At 44.9% G+C, this 23,286-nt stretch overlaps 1 protein-coding gene across 2 annotated transcripts in view; it reads right to left on the bottom strand.

Moving 5' to 3' along the window:
* Positions 1–6,649: 6,649 nt before the first annotated feature.
* Positions 6,650–23,286, bottom strand: part of LOC131206307 (calbindin-32) — a 58,703-nt gene continuing 42,066 nt past the window's right edge. Inside the window, exons 4-14 of one of the 2 annotated variants that reach the window (XM_058198819.1) lie at positions 22,487–22,572; positions 20,138–20,227; positions 17,806–17,892; positions 17,656–17,712; positions 16,072–16,155; positions 15,922–15,977; positions 14,966–15,011; positions 12,010–12,030; positions 7,978–8,034; positions 7,831–7,902; positions 6,650–7,756 (exon numbers count right to left, since the gene is read on the bottom strand). In XM_058198819.1, coding sequence (XP_058054802.1) covers positions 7,613–7,756; positions 7,831–7,902; positions 7,978–8,034; positions 12,010–12,030; positions 14,966–15,011; positions 15,922–15,977; positions 16,072–16,155; positions 17,656–17,712; positions 17,806–17,892; positions 20,138–20,227; positions 22,487–22,572 — 800 coding nt within the window. In that variant the 3' untranslated portion in view covers positions 6,650–7,612. The remainder of the gene's footprint in view (positions 7,757–7,830; positions 7,903–7,977; positions 8,035–12,009; positions 12,031–14,965; positions 15,012–15,921; positions 15,978–16,071; positions 16,156–17,655; positions 17,713–17,805; positions 17,893–20,137; positions 20,228–22,486; positions 22,573–23,286) is intronic. The other variant, XM_058198821.1, reaches the window with a different exon arrangement.

Below are 23,286 nucleotides of genomic sequence, written 5' to 3' on the forward strand. Positions count from 1 at the left end.
TTTCGCTTGCGCACCGCACGCGACAAGAGAAAAATCGATACCCGCACAAAGTCGAACGCTTTTCGTGGTGGCGCCGCCCCTGGGGGAGGACTATTTTCACTTTCTTATCATAACGCACCAACGCACAGGTTAGGGCCGCACTGCACACTGCGTCTAGCCGTCTAGTTCCGAAAATGCCGTTCACTGGTGGCGTAGAAAGGGGTTCAAATCGGTGAGCGTGTGAATCGGATTGGATCGGGTTAGAAAAGGACAGCACCAGGCGGCGTGTGAGACACGAGCACGCAAAACAAGGATCCTGCCGAGAGCGACGAAGGACACAAACTAACTGAACCGACTAAAGCGAGTCCTGTCGTTCGGAGACCGCGTTCAGCCCGAACGGTTCAGCCGCAGACTGAGCGGCCATTAGCCACCCCTTGCGAGACCGAAAACCAAAACACGCGGCCTAAAGAGAGAAGACCCACCGAGAGCGCGCGAGAGAGAGAAAGGGCTCCAGCGTCTCTCCGTGGGCTGACTTTAATGTGGCCAGATAAAGCAGCCTGCCCCGGGTACTTGGAGTTTGCATTTTTTGTCTATTTTCCTGCGCTCAATGATGAAGGAGATTGGCGATGACGAAAATGCGACTGCCCTCGTCAATTGCGCAGAATTAATTTTTGGCCTTTTTGGCCACCTGGCACTAGTAAAGATAAATTACTAAAGATTGACGGCCGTGAGGCCGATTAGAGATTGAACGTGTTGTGATTGGAAATCTTTCGAAAAGTGTTGTCCTGTTGTGTATCCTCCTTTTCGGGTTATTTTTCGCACGGCTGCGAACGAGAGCCACAAACCCTGGGAGCGTGACGACCACAAACCCAAACGGTGCCATACACTCTCGCACACACAAGCACATACAGCACTCGTCCTGCGCACACCATAGCCGGCACATACGGGGCCACGGAAAAGCTCCTTTCCACACCTTTTCCGAGCTAAGCATAATCGAAGCGGTCTGCTGCGTGCTGCTGAGCGGCAGGAACGCGTTTTCGACTGCAGCGTTTGAAGAGAGACGCAAACTCGCGCGCACGCAAGAGAGAGAGAGAGAGAGAGAGGGGGAGAGAGCACGCGCGGGAACGTGCGAGAGTGAGATGGAAATGGCAGGAAGCCGAGAGTCCCGCTGGCGAAAAGCAAGGAAAAAGGAAAACTAAAATTACGGTTCAGCACGGCCATCGGCCATCAGGACACACTCATCGGGAAGGGGGAGCCGCACACCAGAATGTCGCCTATGTCCTGCACGGTCTGAGTCTCGATCGATAAACGCGTTGAGCAAAAAGTGCAGGACCGACCCGTGGTCCTTTGGCATGCATCATCGATACGCTTACACCTTACTCTATCATGCGCCAGTTTGTCTATGCTTGTGAACGACATTTGCTCTTTTCGATTCATATTTTTCATCAATATTTGTTTATTCATTGTATAGATTCAAATTTGCCCAGTGAACATGTTAACTTGTTAATCCGCCAATTTCATAATTAACCAAAAGCTGTTATATTATGTTTTTTTATATTCAGTCTTGCTGTGTAAGGAATGTTAGGAACTTTAGTTCCACAAAGGAATTTATCTAAATCTAAATTCGCATTCAAAAACAAGGTACAGTTTATAAAACCTATAAAATCCATCAATTTTAGGCCACAAATTATCCCCCGTCGTCAATGACCTACATTCTGTCGAGATAAGATGCTGCTTTAAATTTAATGGCTGACAGAAAACGGAAGACAAATAATGCCTTTTATAAGAATGTTTCCCGTTGAATTAAATTAATTTTTTTTGTAAATTTAATTAAATAAATTTGCTTGATATTTTCAGTTGAAACAACGGACGGCGAAGTAAGAAGATCCAAATGAATTAAGTCGATAGCGTGCAAACGGAACTTGGCATCATGCGACTGAACCACGTACGGTTCCCTTTACTACCGTTTTGCATCCAGAACAGAACTCCCCTAACAATAAACGCCGTTTTATTACCCCGAATCCCTGAATTTAAGTCCATCTGGCTTGGGCGCGTTTGGTCGAACCCCTCTAGAGGGTTAGGAAATCCTAAGGCTTCGCCAGTGAGCCTTCCCGGTTTAAGCGTATCACGATCAAAACTCGAACTTAAGCAAAACCCAGGGAACCGACAGGTCTCGAAGTTGCCGATGTCGGGTGAATCGGAATCACCCCTAACGGGGGACGACTCAGCGTGTTTCACCCCTCGATATTGGGTGTTTTTCTGCGCCTCGCGTTACTTTGCGCATTGGCACTGCTTTCCGTGTGGGTTCGCTTCGAATCATTGCATGATAAATCACCGGGGTCTGGTCTTGGGAACTGGAATGGGTTTAGGTTTAGGACATTTAAAGACAAGTAACCTTAGTTGCTTGAAGTTTGTCGATCGTTTCCTAGTATTTTTGTATGGATTTAATGTTTGTCTTCGAAATAGTCGTCGAAGGGAATTCGTTTGATTGTACAAACTATCTGAATCGCTGTGTACCCAAAGCGAGACATTCATTATTTGAAGCAATTTATCTACTGAATAATCTGCTTTGCTTTTGCGCATCATATCGTACAGCAGAATTGTAACCTAAATACAGGGGGTCACTGCGGGTCGGATCCGGTAGCATGGTGGTGCATTTTTTATGCTGCCGCACCCCTACTGCGCACGAGCGGCGTAAGGTGTTGTGCGCAAGTGAAATAAAATCGATAACCGAAGGGCACTGCCGGTGAAAAAATAGAACTATCTATCTACCCTTTGTCAATCTATCGGCAGTTTGATCTAATTTTTATTTTCCTTTCCTCTGTTTTACAAGTGTTATCCTAATTTTTAACTGTCTAACTTGAAGGTTCTAATGAATGTTTTCATGCTTTTGAATTTCTCGTGCTCGTACTCTAACCTTCCGCATGCGGACACGATGATTCTAGTAGAAAGTCCCTTCTTTACAATAATTTCGATTTATTTTACTCTTACTTCATTTTTTTTTCTGGCAAGCCAATTACAAAGCCTTCGTTGCAGCTGCCACGAAAGCAAAAATACGTCATTCGCGTGTGCTGAGAAGGGGCTTCGCTCTGCGAGTTGAGCCCTTCTGAGCTTCGTGGGCGCGTGCGCATTTTCGCATTCTCCACGCAACTCACCTCCAGCTACGCACCACGCAAGCAAAAATGCGTAACCAACAACGTGTATTGGTGGTGTTGGTAACCCAGGAACCATATCATCCGGAGACACTGTGACTCACTCAATCGCGCTCGAGTTTCGGTAGCTAATGAAGGAGTCAGGAAAGAAGTAGGAAAGAACATCTTGAGAAGAACGCTGCTTCATTTTTCCAAAACACCTCAGATCGGCTTCATGGTTTTGGGTGGTAAATCTTGTCTGCGCATGCTTCTCGCGTGTACACGTGTGTCCCGGTTTTGATGACGTTTCTTGGCAGCTCCTTGGAATCGACCTCACAAAAGGCGCGAATCAAAACAATCCTGCCACAGGACATTGGCACACACGAACACAGAGGCGTTGCACTGTGTTGTGGCGCGTGTCGCATCGTACTGTTCTCATTCTCGCAGGGCGCCTTGCGTTGCCTTGCGGAAAGGATATCTTTTTTCGAAGCTTAAGTTAGGCGTTATTCAACTTCCGTCGTTGTCCTCTTTTTGCATGGTTACGGTGAGTGAAATGGTTGTTCGGTCGGCATCGTCGCTCGGAAAATGTATCATCTGTTTGTCAGTCTGCGCCCTCTTTTACGCGCAATATAAAAACTATTGAAATACTATTTCAGAAGACAACGCAAAAATGTAATTTGTTATAAATGGCTAATAATAAAACAATTATAATAATTATAAACACCAAAAAATGAATTAAATTAACTGAAAGAAAGAAAAATAGAGAAGAATATACAAGATGTAGAAAACAGATACAAACCGTTTACGAAGGGCATTATTATTGAGACATGTTTACGGTATGTTGCGTCATCGTGTTGTCGGAATCAGCTGTACGCACTTCGAATCTTACCGGTCGTACCCTTTAATGTGCCATGCGCCGATCGGGTGAGAATGGTACTTAGGAAATGAGAGAACAAAGCATCGCCAAACGCTTTCTTTTCGTCCTCTTCTTTTCCTTGGATTCCCTCAAAAAGTGAAAGCTGTTGCCAATAACTGACAAAATCCTTAAGGACAACGTTTTCGCGTTAGCTAGCGCCCTCTTACGATCGGTGGTGGTAGCTTTTGTTAGCACAGAAGGTTGTATGCAATGCCTGTTTAATTTAAAATCAATTTTGGCAGCGGTTTGTCGCTGTAATGTATGTCAAACTATTCAAATTGTTGCTACGTATTTCATTTGCTAAATTATGAGTTGCTGAGCATGATAGTATACCATAATAAAAACACAAATTACAAAACACATTCTCTCACTCACTAACTTAATTTAACTAAACCTAACACATTTATCATGGCTTTTAAAACATAGAAATAAATGTAAATATTTTTCCTTGAATAATTTAATTTATTAATTTGATCTAGGGATTGGGATTATTGTGGATAAAATTCTCAGGATCCTTCAGTAGAACACTATTTGAAAAAGCAATAGATCCGTAACGTTATTAACATATTTCAATCTAATCGCTAATGAAGCTGTAAATTGCCCGATTTCGAAGTTAGGGATGGAAAAAATCAAATATCAAATATCACACCAAACTGTAAGAAACAAGAAAGTTAACATAAAAAACAACCAGAAATTAATTACCCACATTACACAACGCCATGAGGAAAACTCGCTTTACAGGTTTTTGGTTTTTATTTATGTTTTCTTTTATTTTTAACAGTAATATCGCACTTGATGGGTGCAGTAAAAATCTGCTGCTGGAGTCTAAGTAACAAAAAAGGCATTTCTACATATTCGCGTCTACATCGGCTTCGGGATTTCGTTCGCGTTCTGCGTTGCGTTTAATTTCGCCCTACCACGCGGTCGCGCGGTTTTAAAGAGTGAAGAACGTGTTTGTGTCTGTCTATGTGCGCGTGTCTGTGTGTGATAATGTATGTGTGGTTGTGTCGTGTGAGTCTGTGCGTGTACGAGGATAGAATATTTATTTTGCGAAATTTCGTTGCCATTTAAAGATTGAGCGACTGTTTTGGGACGCACACGCGGTTCGGCGGTTTGGCCATTAATACGACGTTTGGAACGGGTGAATAAGAGCAAAAAACCCTGCGTAAGCCACCTTCCTTTCTCCTCGCATATATTTTCTGGCTCGGTTAAGTTCTGTTCCTGCTTCCGGTCACTTCCGGCCGATGGAGTAGCGTTACCATCTCTTCGCTTTCATTGACGCCTCAACGCTCAGACAGGTTCCAGGAGGCTCCAGACACCCATCGAACCGAAGCTGAACCGATTCTTGTAAATTATTCACACACTTTCACTTCTTCAACCCTCCGACGTAGCACACACACACTCACATCCAACATGTAAAGCTACAACGGCGCTACAACAACCTCCCGATGCCACTCTCACTCGGTAATGAATACGAGCCGATCGCTTAGTTTTACGTTCTTTTCTTTCGCTCGATTGAAACGACGTTGTCGGGAAACATTTAGAGATTAGATAGAGATAAGCAGATTTCAGTTAGCGTTTGCGGTAAGAGCTTTGCGTAACACAGACATTGCCATTATCATTCCTTTCGTCGTCCCTTTCTTATCTGTTTCACATTTCATTCAATGTTTTCCTCGATCATTTTGAAACTCGACTTTGAAAATAGCAAACATTAGGAGATGGTTGGCGGATAATGCGAGTAGCAGATACATAGAGTATAGTACACAGATAACGATAGGCTCTAACATACACCGACGCCGAGTCGTGGCCAAGAGAAAGTTCTGCTTCACTGGAAGGCTTTAAATTGGATTCTGGGACCCCGGGAGAGAAACCCCAGGCGGGACTGGCACCACCATCAACAACCATGCCCGAGTGCGAGCCCAAAGTGTCCTTCTTCTATTTTTCTCGAACAGCCGTTTCCGTTCTTTGGTTTTGTTAATTTTCTTCACCGATTCTTGCGCCCATTTTTTGGGCTGTTAACCATTCGCCGAATAACGTTTTTTTTGCAGTAAAGTTTTCCAACCTTTGCTTCATGGTGTTACAATTTAAAAATTATTCGTGGCATTACGATTCGATACTGAGTATCGGGTTTGAAACCTGTACACCAACTGTTGTGTTGAATAGTCCTTTGGAATAGAAGGTTGCCATCATGAATCGAAACGAAAGTTCGGAAGCTTGAAAGTTGGTTTGTAACCATTTCAGTTGTCTGCGAAACTTATTTGTATTATTTTGCCTTCATTCGATTTCACTCAACGCTCAAATTTGGTTGTGATTAGGCCACCAAGCTTTTAAAATTAATTTTTCATTTCATTTTTATCGCATTTTCACCACCATCACTCAATTATCGTTCGTTTCACCGTTAAACGGTCAGTTACACATCTTGTTAAATAAGTTTTTTTTCCAATCCCCAAATGGATAAAATATGCAATTCATTTGTTTTGTTGTTTGCCTATCGGTTTTTCAAGTTACGTAATCCGAAGCCGTTTCTTTTGGTTTTGCGCCTGAGTATTAATTAAACCTTTGGTTTTGGTATTGTTTAGTTACCGTTTTGTCCTCCACATCTTTCTGCCAAGCTAACAAACAGTTCAAATTCACACACTCCGAAAAATTGAAATAAGCAGGAATTTAACACATGAGAGGATTGGATGGAACTGTATGGTAGAAAATTATTCGAGAACAGGATAAATAAAGCACAATCGGGAAAATACCCTGCCAAACCTGCTCTGCTCGGTGCCTGCAGTAAATAGTTTCTCTGCTTTCGTCGTTCCTTTCTTCATATAAATACTCTTTTTGCCTAAAGCAAGCAAGTTGCAAAAATGTGAAACATTTATAGTTAGTAGAGTAGAGTAGGGCCGATAAAGGGTAAACACAGTGCACCGTCGTCCTTCTTTCATCGTCCGCGAGGTGGAGGCCTTCCGATCGCGGGATGCTTTAAATAGTAGGATACACTTTCAACTGGAATTGGATATGCGGTTAAAAAGGTGTGTGTTGTTAACAACAATTAGCTCGCGGTCCAAGAGGTGACCCAGGCGGACTCGAATCGTTCGCACACTTCGGACGCCAAACCACCCAATTTCCGATCATTTGAGCATTTGCCAATGTATGGAGAGTGTTCCCGTTAAGCGTGTTGACATTCGCGCCATGGATTGACGCTTGTCGCTTCGTGTGTCTGTTAGTGTTATGATTGATCTGTTATCTTCTTTTGCTGTACTAAATCCGTTCGAGCTGAATCTCTCTCCTTTTCTCTTGCGCTATCTCTGGCAAGCGTTTGTGTGTATTAGGGCAGACTAACCTAGCCTAGCAAGCCTTTCGCCGGTTGCGTCCTCGCTTCCGGCCGAGCCCCTACGTCTGCGTGCTGCTGCTGCTGCTGCTACTCTTTTTTGTGAATCTTTCGCCGAAACTTACGATACAGGTCCCGGATGCCGTCCTGCACGCTGGCGATGGGCGGAAAGAGGTCCTTGCTGATCGCGTCCTGGCTGCTGCTACCGCTACTGCTACAGGGCTGGCTGCTACTAGTAGTGTCGATGCAGACCGCCGACGCCATCAATTACTGGTCCTCGTCCGGCGGCAGCTTCGCCAGCGCCAGCAGGATCATGGTGAGCTCCTTGCGCGAAATCTTGCCGTCCTTGTCATAGCCGACGCCCCGCAAGATTGTCTCCTCGAACTCGATCAGATCCTGTGCGTCGTAGTCCTAGTGAGATATCGACCAAAATTTACAAATTAGTACATATTAACCAAAAAATCGTCTTACAGTCTGCGGCCTACCTTCTTGACCAACTCGAGCAAGTCCTTTAGGAAACCGCGCAGCTCTTCGTTCTCAATCGAACCATTATTGTCCTGGAAGTAGACAAAGTACCACCACGCTTCAGAATCCTGAGAATCTTTACCCCCTTTCTCTCTCTGTTTTCTTACTCTGTCGTAGAGCGAGAACACTTTCTCGATGTCCTCCTTCGTCAGCTTGGCTGCACCCTTTAGTGAAAGATAGGATGTTCGAGAAGCGTATTAACACACCTCACTTTCGACAGGACGAATTCTGCAATGGCACCAAATCGCTGCGTAAAACCACAGCTTACAAACGCAAACACTCAAAACCAGCCAGCAAACAGTAACGACCAACTTTCTACCAATCAAAAGTGAACTGCGCAGTGTTCGGACATTTTGTGTATTTATATTAGAAACGGAACGATGGAACCAACACCGAGCCTAAACAACCAAGCAAAGCCGTCATGAAAGGCGCTGGAGATGAGGACAGAGTTTTAAATGCAGAGCTGTGAACGAATAACCAAATTTAGCTGCTTTTTTGTATACTTTGTTGTTTGATAAACAAGCCTCTACAAGAACTGCTACACACCAATTACATTTGGAAGAATTGGAAACCACCAGTTGGAATGATGCGGTGATCAATACGATCACGTGAACTTGAGAGCCTACGGTACGCGGCAAAAATAGAGTAATAATGATAAAAGTATATCGTGTTTTATTCAATTCCAGGTTAAAGCTCCCTTAAAGATTCCATACTGTGGGATTGTTAAAGAGTAGGAGCCGACTTCGGGTGCAAAAGGAAGCCCGCGGTCTCTGGATGACAATTCGGAGAGTTTATTTGAATGGAGCAGTGCGCTGTGGGGGCATAAAAGATGCCAACTCAGACCGCCACCACCGCATTGTTGCATCTGGTGCGTCCTTGGCAGTTGCCAGTAAAACAATCATCTTAATGGTGATCCCACACTGAACGACCCTGTAGTGGCTGATTCCATTTTTTTTTCCTGGAGCTTTTTTTAGGTGGATTAGACCACACACTCTTGAAGATGAAGCGCACCGTTCTGCTGCTGCCACTGAAGGAGGCGGAATCCTTACAAATGGCGTGCAAGATACTGTCCTTGGCGACGGAGACTGGCATCCCGGTCCAAGTGGAGTCCAATCTCTGGGGCACACATTTTTCTTACGGAGCCATTCTACGAAGATGGCCCGCCGTGCCGTATGCTTCAGCGTATAATAATCGTTTCCGGACATTGCGACAAGTTCTGATAGCGTCCGCGGCGAGCTACTGGATCTAATGCTAGACCCGAGGCTGATGCCGGCAGGGATGCAATGAAACTGACGACTCCACCAAACAATGAACTCTAGAAGGAAAGCATCTTAAGCCAGGGAGCGCGTGTCGTGGCAAGATGGCATCCGTGATTATTAGCAATTGTTTATTGGCAGACGGTCTCCTTTATCGGATCATCTTCTTGAAGGGAAGCTATGCTGAGCGGTACTCGAATCGACTGTTTTATGCAACACCATGCTACTTTATCGTTTTATTCATTTTGATTTCACTTCGCTATTCGTAGGAGAAATGGTTTCTACCACGACGCTTATTGCGTTATGCGTCGCTTCAATATCGGATAAATTGGAAAATGAAATTCCCAGAAATTACACAGCATTGAATGAAAAAAGGCAACACTCGCTAATGTGAATAGAGATCCTCGGCGTATAGTCAAGAACATCATCTGTAAAAATTAATTTTTACATTTTTATCTTGCGCAAAGTTCATAGTTGATTGAGAACCGAAACTCTGACTTGGACTTTGATTGGAAACCAACTTAAGTTTCAAACATTGTTAAAACATTCCGGGAAACTTCCCATCACGTTCACTATGCTGGACCCCAGACACTCTTTCCGGGTTTCCCAGAATCCGGGTCGCTGTTGAGGCCCTGTGTCAGAGTTGTCAGCACGTCCGGAAACGACGGTTCGGTTCGAGCTTTCTACTCCGCTGGCCGGCCTTTAAAATTCGGCGGCACAAAATTGCGATCCGCTGCAATTTGAGTCTGTCAATATATTGATTCAGCAAACAGCTCACTTCAGGCCGGCTCTCGGGCGGTGCGAAACTGGCAAAGCTCGATAGTTTGACAAGCTCGAACAGGAGCTACTTCGGTCGGACGGTCGAATGAGCGCACACAAGCGCCAGCAGCATGGGGGAATCATTAGAGGAAGCTTTTATCGGCTTTCATACGTCTCTACCACATCCGGTGCCGACGGGCTGATGGCGGTAGGAGCTCTTGCGGGGTGTTGGTCCCGTGGGGGGCCAATAACCGGATCACGGTAACGGATCCACTCCATCAAAGGCACTGCACGGTCGACGGTAATTGAAATCGTTGCTCCAGAATGGCACTCATCTCACGTTCAACAGACCTCCGCCGCGTCAGCAGGGCTGGCCCTTTTTTCTGACGCCACCTCAGCGAGTTGATTTACGTTGTCTTATATCCGTCCGACACCTCTGCTTCGACAGGCCAAACCCTCATCCAGGCAGGTTGGCATAGGAAATGGGTTTCGAATCGGGCTCTTCGGGGGAATTCGGAAAGGTTCCCGTACGGTTCGTCGTACGGAAATGAGACGGCAGAGCATATGATCTCGTGCAAGAATGCTGGTATATTTTCGGTGGACAAGGAGAGCAGACTGAGAAGGGTTTCGGAGCATGGCACTGTTGAATGTGAGCGATACCTTCCCATGATGGCCATCAATGAGCAAATATAGCACACCATTAAGGAATGCTAAGACCATGATGGCTCACAGAGATTTGAGCAAATATGAATCAGAGGTGTACTATTTCTAGTTTGAAGCTAACGGAGAGTAATAGTTCAAGAAGTATTGTAACAGTTTGTTATTTTCCTTTTAAAGTGTTGTAGAGAATATTTTTTGTAGAAACTACTTGTAGAAGTAGAACTTGGTAGATCAACAATGTTCTCTAAATGAAACCATTTCAGTTCGACGGAAAACGGTACGTTTTAGGTGTTAGTAATTTATCTTACATTTAATCACAATTATTTAACTACACTAAATGTGCAAATGACTACGCACGATGCAACAGACGAAGGCAGCAAACGGCTATACTCATGCAATTAATTGCTTCGCGTTAAACACATGCAGTTCTCACATGCAACATAAATTAACAGTTTTTATGTTTCCGTTCACATTCACGCTTTATATCGCTCCCTTTCTCTCTCTCCTTCTCTCTCGCTCTTTCTCTCTCTCTCGAGGCGCAGGTGTGACAATAAACAATCACATTTCGCTGTGGCCAGTTCGGCGGTTTGAGGTTTTTTGTGCGGTCATTTGTCATTTCTCAATTTCAGCGCCTCGCCGCGTTCGAATTGAAACCATATTTAATGCAACCCGGCGCCCGCGAAACATAACGAGTGGGCCCCCCGCCCCAGTGGGTGGTTCTCGTTGGTCTCGGACTGGTCACGTGGTCACACCTGCGCCCCGGTCCGAGTTCGAACCGGATCGGGTATTTCAGCTTTTTGTGTGCGGAAGTTTCTGCTGATGCCGCGTTCTGCGGAGCATAAGTGGCAGGTGCTTCTCTGTTCCGGTCTCTGGTGGTACTCAGAGCCCCCAATTGTGAATTAATTGTTGAAAAAATATAAAAATGTGATCGCAGTCGACGGAAATAATAAAACAGAATCTCTCAAATAAACCGCAATTGAATTGATTCCAGAGCAAACCCTTCCAATCTGGCCATTAAACGGAGGTTAAGAGCTTTAATTCAATTTCCAACTTTTAAAGGAAGGACGGCCACCGAACCGGATCTCGGATTCGGCTGCAGTTCCGGCCGCATATTTCGCACAGCGACGACGATGATGATGACGATCATAAAAACTCGCCAAAAAATGGAGCAGTAAAATAAACCGTCCGCCGGTCGTAATAGTACCCGTCGAAAACAACTACAACACCGAAACACTAACGAAACACAACTCAACGATCGGGTTGCATTCACACCCACACACACCCACACACGGACAGACAGTTGGACGAGGATATGGTCGGGAGCAAAATCACTAACAACGTGAAACCTCTATGGGGAGGTGCGATCGGAGCACAACCCAAAACAACGAACGAACTAAAACAATAACGGAGTTCGACGATTTTTGGGGAAGCCAGACAGGCGGTGGCCGCGAAGGTGGTACTCACTTCTTCATCTATTTTCCCTTCCTAAAGTGTTTTTGTTTTTTTTCGGAGATTTTCGTTGGTGGGTTTTGTTGGTGGATTGTTTCGGTGGGTTACCATTGTTACAGTTTTCGATTGCATTGTGTGGCGGTGGCGGGGGGAAGCGTTTCGAGTGAGGGGAAAGGGGGTGGAAGATGGGTTCGGTGGGTATCATGTTTCATACATTGGTCGCGCACACACACAGGCACAAGCACACGGACGGAAAGGTTTTATGCGGGTTTTAAAATTCCGTTTATATTCCGTTTAACGGACCCCGTTTATTGTTTGTTTATTGTTGTGCCGGTGATAAAGTTTCGGTTTGCCGGTTGTTCCGCCCGGCCAGCCGACCGATTCCGGTGTTGTGCAGATGTGGCGTTGCAGTTTATGTTGTTTGTATGTTGGTTGGGTCCGTGGACCGCCGGGATTGCCGGTGTTTGGTTTAGTATTCGGGGATTTTTTTGTTTGTTTGTTTTATTCAGGTTTTGGCAATTAGACAGGTGTTGTTGTGCGCATAGAAAGATAGACAGAGAGGTACAAGTTGGAGACAAAACAGAGTGACATTATTAAGGTGAATAGCGTGTAGGTATTTACAGGTGACGAGCGTTTGCGATTCATTGATGAAGTTTTGATTATTGCATGAAAATGTTCAATATGTTTTAATAAATAAAAGAAGAAAGACAAATTCGAAATAAGCGAGCAGGAAACTATAAATGTGTGAAATAGAGTAGAAGATTTATAAAGCAAACTGAACAAGTATTACACGGTACTCTATACGTGTTTTTTTATCTCAGTGAAGCGGATTGCCATTAGAAAAGATGGATTCACAACCAAAAGATATTTCCGAAACAATTTATTATTAGACTAAAATGTAACAAAGGAAAAAAGGTAAAATAAAACAATATTTTGGTAAACGTCAAATAATTGGAATGAAAACACCGCTAGCAACCTGAAACTGAAAACAGTAGTTTCCATTGAAAGCAAGATAGCTAAACAGTAACCAAAAGAAAACAAAACCGGAAAAAGGGTCGACTCCAGCCAGGATCTTACTAATTCCGCAATTTAGATGGCACAGCGTTCGGTAATGGAATTGTAATTACGACTTAATGTGCACACGAGAAGCCACAATACACACCAAACTGTCCCAATCCAGCCTCAAGCTAAGCACCGGCAAAAGCCGGTCTCGGCTAGCAAGCGGCTTGTGAAACGTGGAAAACTTTGCGCCGAGAGCGACATTCTTGTTCTGGCCATTTCCATTCGAAGTAGATAAAAGTTTCCGAAAATCCGCACACAACGAAAGGGCGTAACGGAACCGGCAAAAATAGGCAATGCACACCCGGCCAGAGAGACCGAAAAACGCAACCACGGGTTTGCGGTGCACAAAATCAACCGGCAGCCAGTCAGCAGTTTTGTGTGCCGAAAGCATCGCTTTTGGAAAAGGCACCCCTGGCGACCCCTTCCGGTGTGTCGGGGAAGGCGATCCTTTTCACGAGACACCGGGTCGATCACGAGGGCATTCAAAGGAAAGCGTAGCGTTTTCTCTGAGCGAGCGCCTCGGCTGAGATTCCCCTTACAGTGGCAAAGAAGTTGGCGAAAGTTTTGGCGCACCCATCATCAGGACAGTTTCCTTGTTGTTTGTCCTTGACTTTTTTTGTTTTCAACGAGCTCCTCAAGCAAGAAATCGGATCCCTCGTTGAGCCGAGGGGGTCCTACAACTTAGTCCTTTCCGTGCTTTCCGAACGGACGGTGGCCAAAGTCGGTCGAAATTAGCCTAATATGTATACCGGGGGCCCATTCCGGGGATCGTGACCGGAAAACTGGTACGGTGAAAGGGCGGGAAAACTTGGGTGGAAACTCCGCCTCCGCACCAGCAGAGCGCCAGCAGCTTGGCAGCCCGTAAGTCTAGAAGTTATCATTCTGCTGCTCTTTCTCGCGAAGGCCAATGCGAAGTGAAAATCTGCCCCAACTTTTCTGACGGATGTTTAAAGTTTCGACATCATTTCTTTGCCTCTGTCTGATGGGTGTCTATGGAGAGTTGATGGTTGCGCTACGATTTGGTGGCCGTCGTCCACCGAACGCGCTACGGAAGCGCCATTGTGGGATCATATAATAAGTTCTAAAACGGAATAAAATGATGGAAGCATTACAAACGGAAGAATTGATCATTGGTTGTGTCGGCAAGTCGAAAGCGAGAGATTTGACGAATGCGTTGCCAATCAAAGAATGAAACACTTTAGTTGTATAAAAACACTATTATCGGTGAGTTTGGTGCTATGATTTGGAACTAAGCCTAAGTGGTGGGATGGTGAATAATTCGAAATTGAGTTACGGTTTATGATTATAAAGTTTTTTAGGTGTACAATCTGTAGCCTATCATCACCACCTGAAATCACCTCGTAAAACCCCACGTTGAAGGGATTCCCCGACAAAAAAACAATAAAACAAACCAAATGCTACCGAGGTCGAGGTCGATGGTTTGGTTCAGGGTTTCGGGGGATTTTTATGGCAGAAACTTCTACAATCGGCCCGGCCAACACGAGGGTTTCTTCTCTAACATTAACCGCTAATTAATTGCTAATAATACTGGGTTTTATGCTGTGGCCGGGCAACTGTCCAACCGGAAAGGGTTCTATCACCCGATGGGGTGTACCAATTCTATCACACTATCATCTAACCAGCGGTTTATGGTTTAGGTCGCGTCACGCTAAATAAAATCGTAACCCCTGATGGTCATGTCGTCGTCATGTCGTGCGTCCGAATAACACCTTAAGCCCTCGTTCGGAAAACCGTTCCGAAAAGCCGGTGGTGTCATGTGTTTGTGAAAAATGAAAGAAAAATGAACATAAATTTATCCTTTCTATCCAGATTCGAGACCGTCTCACGGGCGCACTGTGGGACGCTCGAAACATCGCGAAACACTCCAGGTCGTCTTATTGACACCTACCTTAAACACTTGCCGGCAGAGGAAGTTTTCCTTCACTGGAAGCAGCCTGCGTTTTTTTTTCGGTGGGAAATACAGAAAAAAGTTGCGTTAGTACAATAGGACAACCTAAATCCCGCGGCTGGCTTTTCACGTGCTCAGGAAGACTTTCACCGAGAAGAAAGGAAGGATAAAGTTTTGCTGCTTTATTTATTTCTGCGACGGCACACGTGCCAAACACGTCTGGGTGGGCAACAAATTTAACTTTATAATTATCGCCCCTAAAGGCACCGAAGGCTGTGCCACGTGAGTCCACGATTGTGGCGTGTGTTCACGCCATTGAATTGGCAATTCGAAGGGGGGAAAGCAAAAATAGATTATTCCCACTTAGCGAGTTCAACGAGCCCAATTAAGTTGTCCGCAATAATTTGAAAGTACTATACGGGGTAAGACATACTGGGAATTGAGAAGCTTTGTTGTTTAGATCGCCTCGGGAAACTGTGCTGAATTTTGTGACAATATCTTAAATAAAAGAAGTGGTTTGTGAAGAAGCTAGAGTAAATGTTTGTATTTTTTGTATAAATTTAGTTCCCAATGTGATTGAAGAACCAATGAAGCAAGTGACCTGAAGGCATTGCATGGGGATCACTTCAAAGGAAACAGAATATGATTTCGAAGAATAAACAATTGTGAGTTTCTAAAAAATACCCGTTTCTTTTTGTGTATAGCAATGTGGTGCACATTTTCATATTATAAATACTCCTTGGAGCTCTCAACCCCCCTTTAAAAGGTGCCGGAAATCACTAGAGGCTACATTATTCAAATGAGAAATTTCAAGTCACGTGGTCAAAAGTCAGTCAAAACAGATAAAGGCATGGCTTAAAATAATTGTTTCCAAAGATCCTTCGTTTAGCCATGTGAAGTCGTTCCGAACACACTAATGGGCGCCGTTAAAAGCCCTCCTGGGTCCTTACACTCACTTTGCCATCTCCGAGAGCTGCAGTCGTCCATCTTTGTTTGCATCGAAAACTCGTAGCTGTAACGAGAGAAAGAGGAAGGGAGAGAACCCAACGGACGTCGTGCATTCGGTTATCAGTCAACTTGTCACGGTGCCACGGCGTCTAGCTCACCATCGTATCGGTGTACTCGATCAGTTTGTCCTCCGACACGTCGTTTATCTTCTTCGCCTCCTTCAGCAGATCGCGCAGAAAGTTCTACAAAAACAAACGATAAAGAGAGAAAGAGAGAGAGGGAGAGGTAGAGCAAGTCAGCACGACGCCCGGAGTGATTCTACTGCCCAGTGAACATTTTCTCTCTTCTCACCAAAAAATCCAATCCTCATCCGGTCCTCATTCGGTTCCGAACGGCTGTCTCGAATACCTTCTCCCATATAGCGTTATATGAAAGAATCGCTGTGAGGAGCCGAAAGGTCCATGGAGTGAGGAGCCGTTTAAATTCTCTCACCGAGCGGCCCCCTGTCTCTCACGTGTGTGTTCTCTCGCTTTTTTCGTTTTCTTTCACCCATATTCCCCCTAAATAAAACAGTTCGTATTTGGTCGGTATATTTCGGTATATTTTCGCTCTCTTTTTTCGTACACTCTTCACTCTGCACTAGCGGTTCACAATTTGGTGCGTAGCTGCCTTCGTTGTAAAATGCATTGCATCGAATCCTTTGCATCCCATCTGGACATCTGATTGGACATCTGAAACGAGCAAAGCGAAAACATTTCAACATTATTTGGGTGTCACTGAATACTGTCCAATAAACTTACCTGGATTATTTCTATCAGGATCACCCGTGATCGACAGAGAAGCACAAGCACTTGGTACTTTACACTTGGCACTTAGAAAAAACAGAGGCAGAGTTTTCGTCCCGATTCACCAAAACTTAAAGAGAGACTGTCGGACCCTCGGTACTTCGGGAGTTTGCCACGATCTCGCTGTCTCTGTTATTTCTATTCCTTTTTCTTTCTCTCCAACGTTCGTCTTCGACCTGCAAACTCACGGGGATTTGAAAACTCACGGGGATTGCTTCCGTTCTTTCCCCGGCAACCAACGAACGCGTCTCATGCTCACTTCGTACGCTGCGAGATCGCCCTTCCTCGGCCTCGTCGCAGGCAGAGGGGCGTTCGATCTCACTCGTCTCAGCCTTCCTCCGCCGCGTCGCAGGCAGAGGGGCAGCCTCGGGCTCTCAAAATTGTTCACTGGGTGATTGATGTCATTCTAGGCCCCGACCGCGCGTGTTTTGAGCCGCGGATTGAGGCGATAGTCGACGCGCGCCCGGTGTGATGTAACTAATTAAGGAAGGTGGCAAAGGCCGACACCCTCCTCCGAGATGCGCCTCTGCGGAATGTGGCAACCCCGCTAGCGCTATTTGTCACGGGTGTCAAAAGTTTCTTGACGTTCCGGGGCAAGTTGTGGTTCGTCGTCATACGCGAAAAATTGACATACAACCGGGTGGTGGCGTGTCTCACAAATTAACTTTCGATCCATCATCATCATTCGGGCTCGGGGCGCATAATTTGAAGATTTTAACCAAAAGGCGTCGGTGATCTTTTCGCGTCGATACGGTTAATTATGAGACTGCGACGATAGACGGCCATTAAAAACATGGGCTGTCAGATATCAACTGTGGATGTGTTTGCAATGCAGCACTCTGCATATGGCGGCTGTGAAAGTGGTTTGGTAAGTGTAGACTACTTGACTGGACATACCTTCAACTCGTCCGCCTCGATGTAGCCGCTGTTGTCGGAGTCATACTCACGCCAGATCTGTGGAGCAAGTGGTCAATTAAAGTCGTTATGAATAAATCGTTATCCAAAAACCGTTCACTCGCCATGTCGTCCTCTACGCTAGACGCGTACCTTCATAAACTCAACGCTCGACTCGAGCGGGTTGTCGAACCGGAAAAGCAGCAGAAAGTTCTCCTCCATCGGCAACAGTTGAGCGAGCTGGTAAAGTAGCAGAACACAGAAAGTGCGGGTCTCAGTTTGCGGTTGATAGTGTGCCGATGATGATGGTCTAGAAACTTAACCCCAAAAGATCGAAGCACCGGGCGAAGCGATATACTACCGACCATAAAATTATCACGCTCGATATCGGAGAAATAAAACGATTAACTCTGGTCCCTCGTTCCCAACTTCAGCGGCGCCGAAGCACGGCGGTTGAAATTTTTGCAATATGGCACATTGACATAATTATGCTGAAATTAGTTTTAATAACGGCCAATTCAGAAGTCATTTCCACTCAATTGGCCAAATACAATAGAAATCCGTTCTCCGGCATCGAAGCGAGTCCGTTTGGGAAGGAAGCTGTTAGGACAAACGGGCACATCGGTTCGGCTATTGATGGAGACAGTGGGATGAACTGCGACAGTTCTTGTGGTCAAATGCTTGAATTCTCTAGGGATATTTTTATATTGAGCTTCGATGTTTTTTTTAACTACTCGCGTTCGCGTTCATCATATTCTACATCATACTATCATATTCTACTACCTATCCTCTGGAAATGAGAATCATTAATCTGATAGTTTTAATTAATCAATGAGAAATCACATAACGGTAAGTAAATAACGCTACTAAATTCATTGATTTATTAACAGTTCCCGTGGATGATTGCAATATTGGGCCAACGTCTTACAATTTTAAACAACACTATGAGTCCGTGTAATGTTCCAGATAATCTTGCTTTTGGACATTTCAAAACATAAAAACACATTACTTCAATAAAATTTGATCTTTCATTTTGGATTCAGCACCAACCAACGTACGACCATGGTCGGTTCAGCGCGACGGTCCATTACAGCAGACGATAACTCAACAAAGCACCTAAGGACCAAGTTCTTGCAGCAAACAACACGAAGTTCGCTTCTCGTTGTCGCGCACTAATGACGGGACAGTTTTGCAGCACATTCCCGACCATTAAACACATTTTCGGCGACGGATCCGTCATCCGCCAGTCGGCCGTGCCAGAAAAGATGGCCACGAAAAAAAAGTCAGAAGAAGCCTTGTCGCTTTTGGTTTAAAAATAGGCACACCGAAATGCGCTTGCCAAACCGAAACGCCAAGGCGGCCACTGTCCCAACTGGCGCCTTGGCATACACAAAGTTGTCAGTGTCAAAGCAACATCACGCGGGAGACGCGCCATCGTCATGCTGCGTCATACTGTAGGACACAAGGGTCCCTGTCCGTCGCCGGGGCTGGTAAAAATCCGTACATTCCGAGTCGGCGGTGGGTTTCAGGCCAGTTCCGCCGTGGAGTAGGAAATGGGATTTATGGTAAAATGATTTTGCATACATTTATGCAGTCTCTCGATCGAGAAGAGTTTTTTATCATTTTGTTACCCGTGGCTGGGACAATAGAGCGCTTCTTTTGCTGGCAAAGTGTCCTTGCGGGCGAGGACGTGCGGTGCATACTAAACGGGGGCCTAAGCTCGGTGCACTCGCGGATTCCGATGGGCGGTATTTTGACACACTGCCAACATGGATTTTCTCGAGAAGTTGAACGGCGAACGGAGCAGAGCCCCCGAAACCGACTGCATTCGTGGTTCGGTTTGCGATTGAAGGCTTTATCTAATGGGCGTCGGTTGCTCTCGCTGCAAAAAGAAAGGATTATTTTGCTTGTCCGTGGCAGAAAAAGGAGCAACCCTATGCCGTGGTGGTTCGGCATGTTTTCGCTTCGTTCTTTCGCGTACCAAGGACTGCAGGCTAATCTCTATAAACACTTGGATTTAGCGGCTTTGGGACGAGGGTGGTTTTATAAAGTTTACAAACTAGATTATTCTTTCTGATGTTCTGGCGCACAGCGCTTGGGCTGGTATTGTATAATTTGAATAATATATATACCAATAGTGCTGTGCAGTGGCAAACGATGGATCTTAAAGTCCAGAAAGAAAATCGACTAAGAAGGGCCTTAAAAGATTGTACTATACATTGTTCTAGTACAAAAATTCGAATATCTTAAAATCGAAAGGATTTACACAGCGTGTTAAAGCAATTCTACCGGATTATGGGAATACCAGCATCGCTTCCATAAACGCACTACATATTGCATACCTCTGGGGGTTAAAAAAGAGAATAGAAAACAAAGACCCTGAAGGTATGCAATTGCAACGGTGCAATATTGCGAATGTTGTTTTGTCATGTTTATAATACCTCCCGCTATCATGATACTGACGATCGGACGGTAACAGTCTTACCTCTCTGATGTCGATCTTGCCATCCTGATTATCGTCGTACGCCTCCATGAAGCAGGACTTCAGCTCGACCAGCATCTCATCGGTGAGCGACTGCATTGCCGTGGGCCATCGGTTATTATCGCATCGGGTGATGATGATTTCCCAGCATTCAGCAGGATCGGAAGAGAGGGGAAGGAACTCAAAATTACTTTGACTGATCGTGATCACCGAGAGAGCCGGGCAAACGGTTAAGCAACAATCACACCAAAGCTCGCTACATTATCGCTAACCGAATCGCTAGAATCGGGGTCTCGTTCCCTTCTATTTGCTTTTGCTAATGGGGCGGAGTTAAGGACGGACGGTTTGAAACGTTCAGTAATTCGGGGTGCGGACAGACATTCGACAGAGACGGGCTAATAGGTGTTTCGAAGCAGTGTACGGTGCGATAAGGGGGTTGGATGATGGTGCAAAGAACGGGGTGCTGCAAATGTGAGGAGAATTGTTTCTATCAAACCACAAACTGTTATTGTACAGAAAGTATAAGTCGGGGAGGTGTTTAGAAACAATCAGCAATCTTTAGTGGTTTCTGTTTAAAGTCATTCCGAGCAACGTTTCCAATGGTATGGGTGTGCAACACACACTTATTGAATTCTAGCCTTTAATTTAATGAAGCCACAGATGTTTCAATTGACCACGGAAACACGGACGGCAGGCACGTCAGAAGGACATGATTCACAGCACCGTTTTCTATCGCTCCCCGAACACGGGACGCACAGGACGGTAGAATCATAAATCAGATCCTAGCCAAAAACGTGGCCCGTCCTAGTAGCCGGCACCACCAGCTGAGCCACCGGTATAGAAAAAGTAATTTCGTTCTCCTATTATCGACGGCTTGCCGACGGAACGAGCAGCTCGACTATCGAAGGAAACTCCATGCAGGCCATCTGGAGCGTAGAGGAATAAAATTTCAATTATGCTCACCTGACTTAGCAATAATGGGTGTGCGTTTCAGGAACGAGAGTCTGATACGGAGCCAAATGACAAGAACCTCCCATCCATCACAGGTGAGCATCGAGCATCGGTGAAGCAAATAATTTTCAAACATACAGACACGCTCCACGGGCCGATAAAAAATTAATCAAAATCCGTTTTTAATGGAATGCGAACGGTAAGAAAATCGATCGCCGGAACGCAATTACCAAAAAAACCAAAGGTAAAGCAAACTGGCGTGGGGCACCAATAACGTGCTGCTTTAAAATGCTGACTTCGTTTCTTTTAGAGCCCCCTTTAATCGTGATAGGGAGCGGTGTGCGCCAAATGAGAACTAGGATGGGTTTCAATCAACCAAGTGCCTCGTCATTCGCTAAGAATGCTTCGGTACACGAAAAGCGAACTATGACTCGAGAACCGGCCGCGAAGTGGGCGACCTGTCAAACAATGCCAGCGATTTCCGGTGCACGGTGGCATCGGTTGTCCTTGGATCCTTCAAGGGTTATTTAGTTTTTGTGCCGGTCCTGCGTTTTGTTTCATATTTTTCCACCCCAAATTGTGTTAGAAAATGATTTTTTCGAAGAAAGTTTTTTGATTGGAAAAAGTTTAATATTTGTTGTTGAGAAAAGAAAAAAAGAAGTGAACACTATAGCAGGTGGTAGCAGCAGTATGCAACAGAAACGAAACGGGAAAGTTTCGTCGTGAGGCTTCAGGCAGACAGTTTCGGTGCTGTGTTTTTGTGCCAGAGCTTTATGCTTTGCTTCCTTCGTTATGTTAAGTTTTGGGATGCACCCTGTCCCGTGGTGAGTTGGTGAGTTCTAACGCTAATCGTGACGTTGACGCAAGCATTTAACTAATTTTTGCGTTCCAATCAATCCATTTTAGCAGAGGATGGCACTTGGCAGAACAGTGTTGGGTGTTAGCGTTTAGTTTTCGTTTCGTTTTTTTCTGGTTTTGGGTGAGGACTTTTCGATCTTATTACATTAGCTTTGGGTTGCCTAAGCTTAGCCACAACACGCGATCGTCACAAACTTTCGCTTCAGTGGGCGCTACGCATACTAACCGCTTTTTGCTGAAGGGGGACCGAAATAAAGAAAACGGTTTTGCGGAGTTCGGAAATGAGAGAACCAAAACGGGAGAAAAAACGGAGGTTAATGCTTATTTGAGGTGGGTGAAGGTGGAGGGCACGTTTCACGTAGAATAACGGTGGACTTCATCGAAAAGGCTCAAAAGTTCACACTCACGCACTCTTGAACATACACTCGACACACATTCACGGAGGCACAGACACACGCTGACACAGACTTCTTAAGGAACAACGAAGATGATGGAAGACGGTAGGATTGGCGAAGCCGCAGCGCAAATAAGTAATGATCTTACCTCCGGGCTTATGTCTGTGGCGTTGGCACTCGAGACGAACTCCTTCAGGAAGCCGTCCAGCTCCGATCCCTCAATGTAACCATTACCTGTGGGAAACGGGGGAATATATACAAAATCAATAGCGTACGTAGAGGCCAGACTGTTTAATAATTCACTTTGTCAAAGCTGCCCGTGCTTCCAGTGATGTCGATAGTAGCGCAATCAATAAAGCAAAAGACAACATGTTGGTTCTAATAGTTATTGGTGAAAATAAAACAATGATTACGACGTATTAAAAATCTTGCACAAAATTGATACCACATTTCGATTGCACCACGAACGATGAATTTATTTTATTAATATAGTTTAGTCCTAGTTCATCATGAATTTACAAATGCAGGATTTTATTTGAAGGTGTGCATGCATTAAAATGGAGGCGCCTGGTACGTTTCAATTATTTCTCATTTGACATTTTTCAACTTCTAAATCGCATTGTGTATTTTGTATCGACTTGCAGCAAATTTTGTTTTATTATTTTTAACACGTTGTAGAGGTGTGGGTATGAATCCAATAAAATGTATTCAATCAAAATTAAATGTTTTTCTACGGAAATAACATTGTTCACTAATTTTGATAAATTTTTAAAATAGCATCTGGCTAATAAAATCATTAAACGGTGTTATGATAATTCGTGAACGGCGTTTTGTTACATACATATAAGGCACTTGTTGCCTCTAGAAAGCGTTCTGTCACACACATCAATAATAATTTAAAAAAAAATGGAGGCGCCTGGTACGTTTCAAATGTTATAAAACGGCACA

Source organism: Anopheles bellator, chromosome 1 (genome assembly GCF_943735745.2).
Source record: "Anopheles bellator chromosome 1, idAnoBellAS_SP24_06.2, whole genome shotgun sequence".
Lineage (NCBI taxonomy): Eukaryota > Metazoa > Arthropoda > Insecta > Diptera > Culicidae > Anopheles > Anopheles bellator.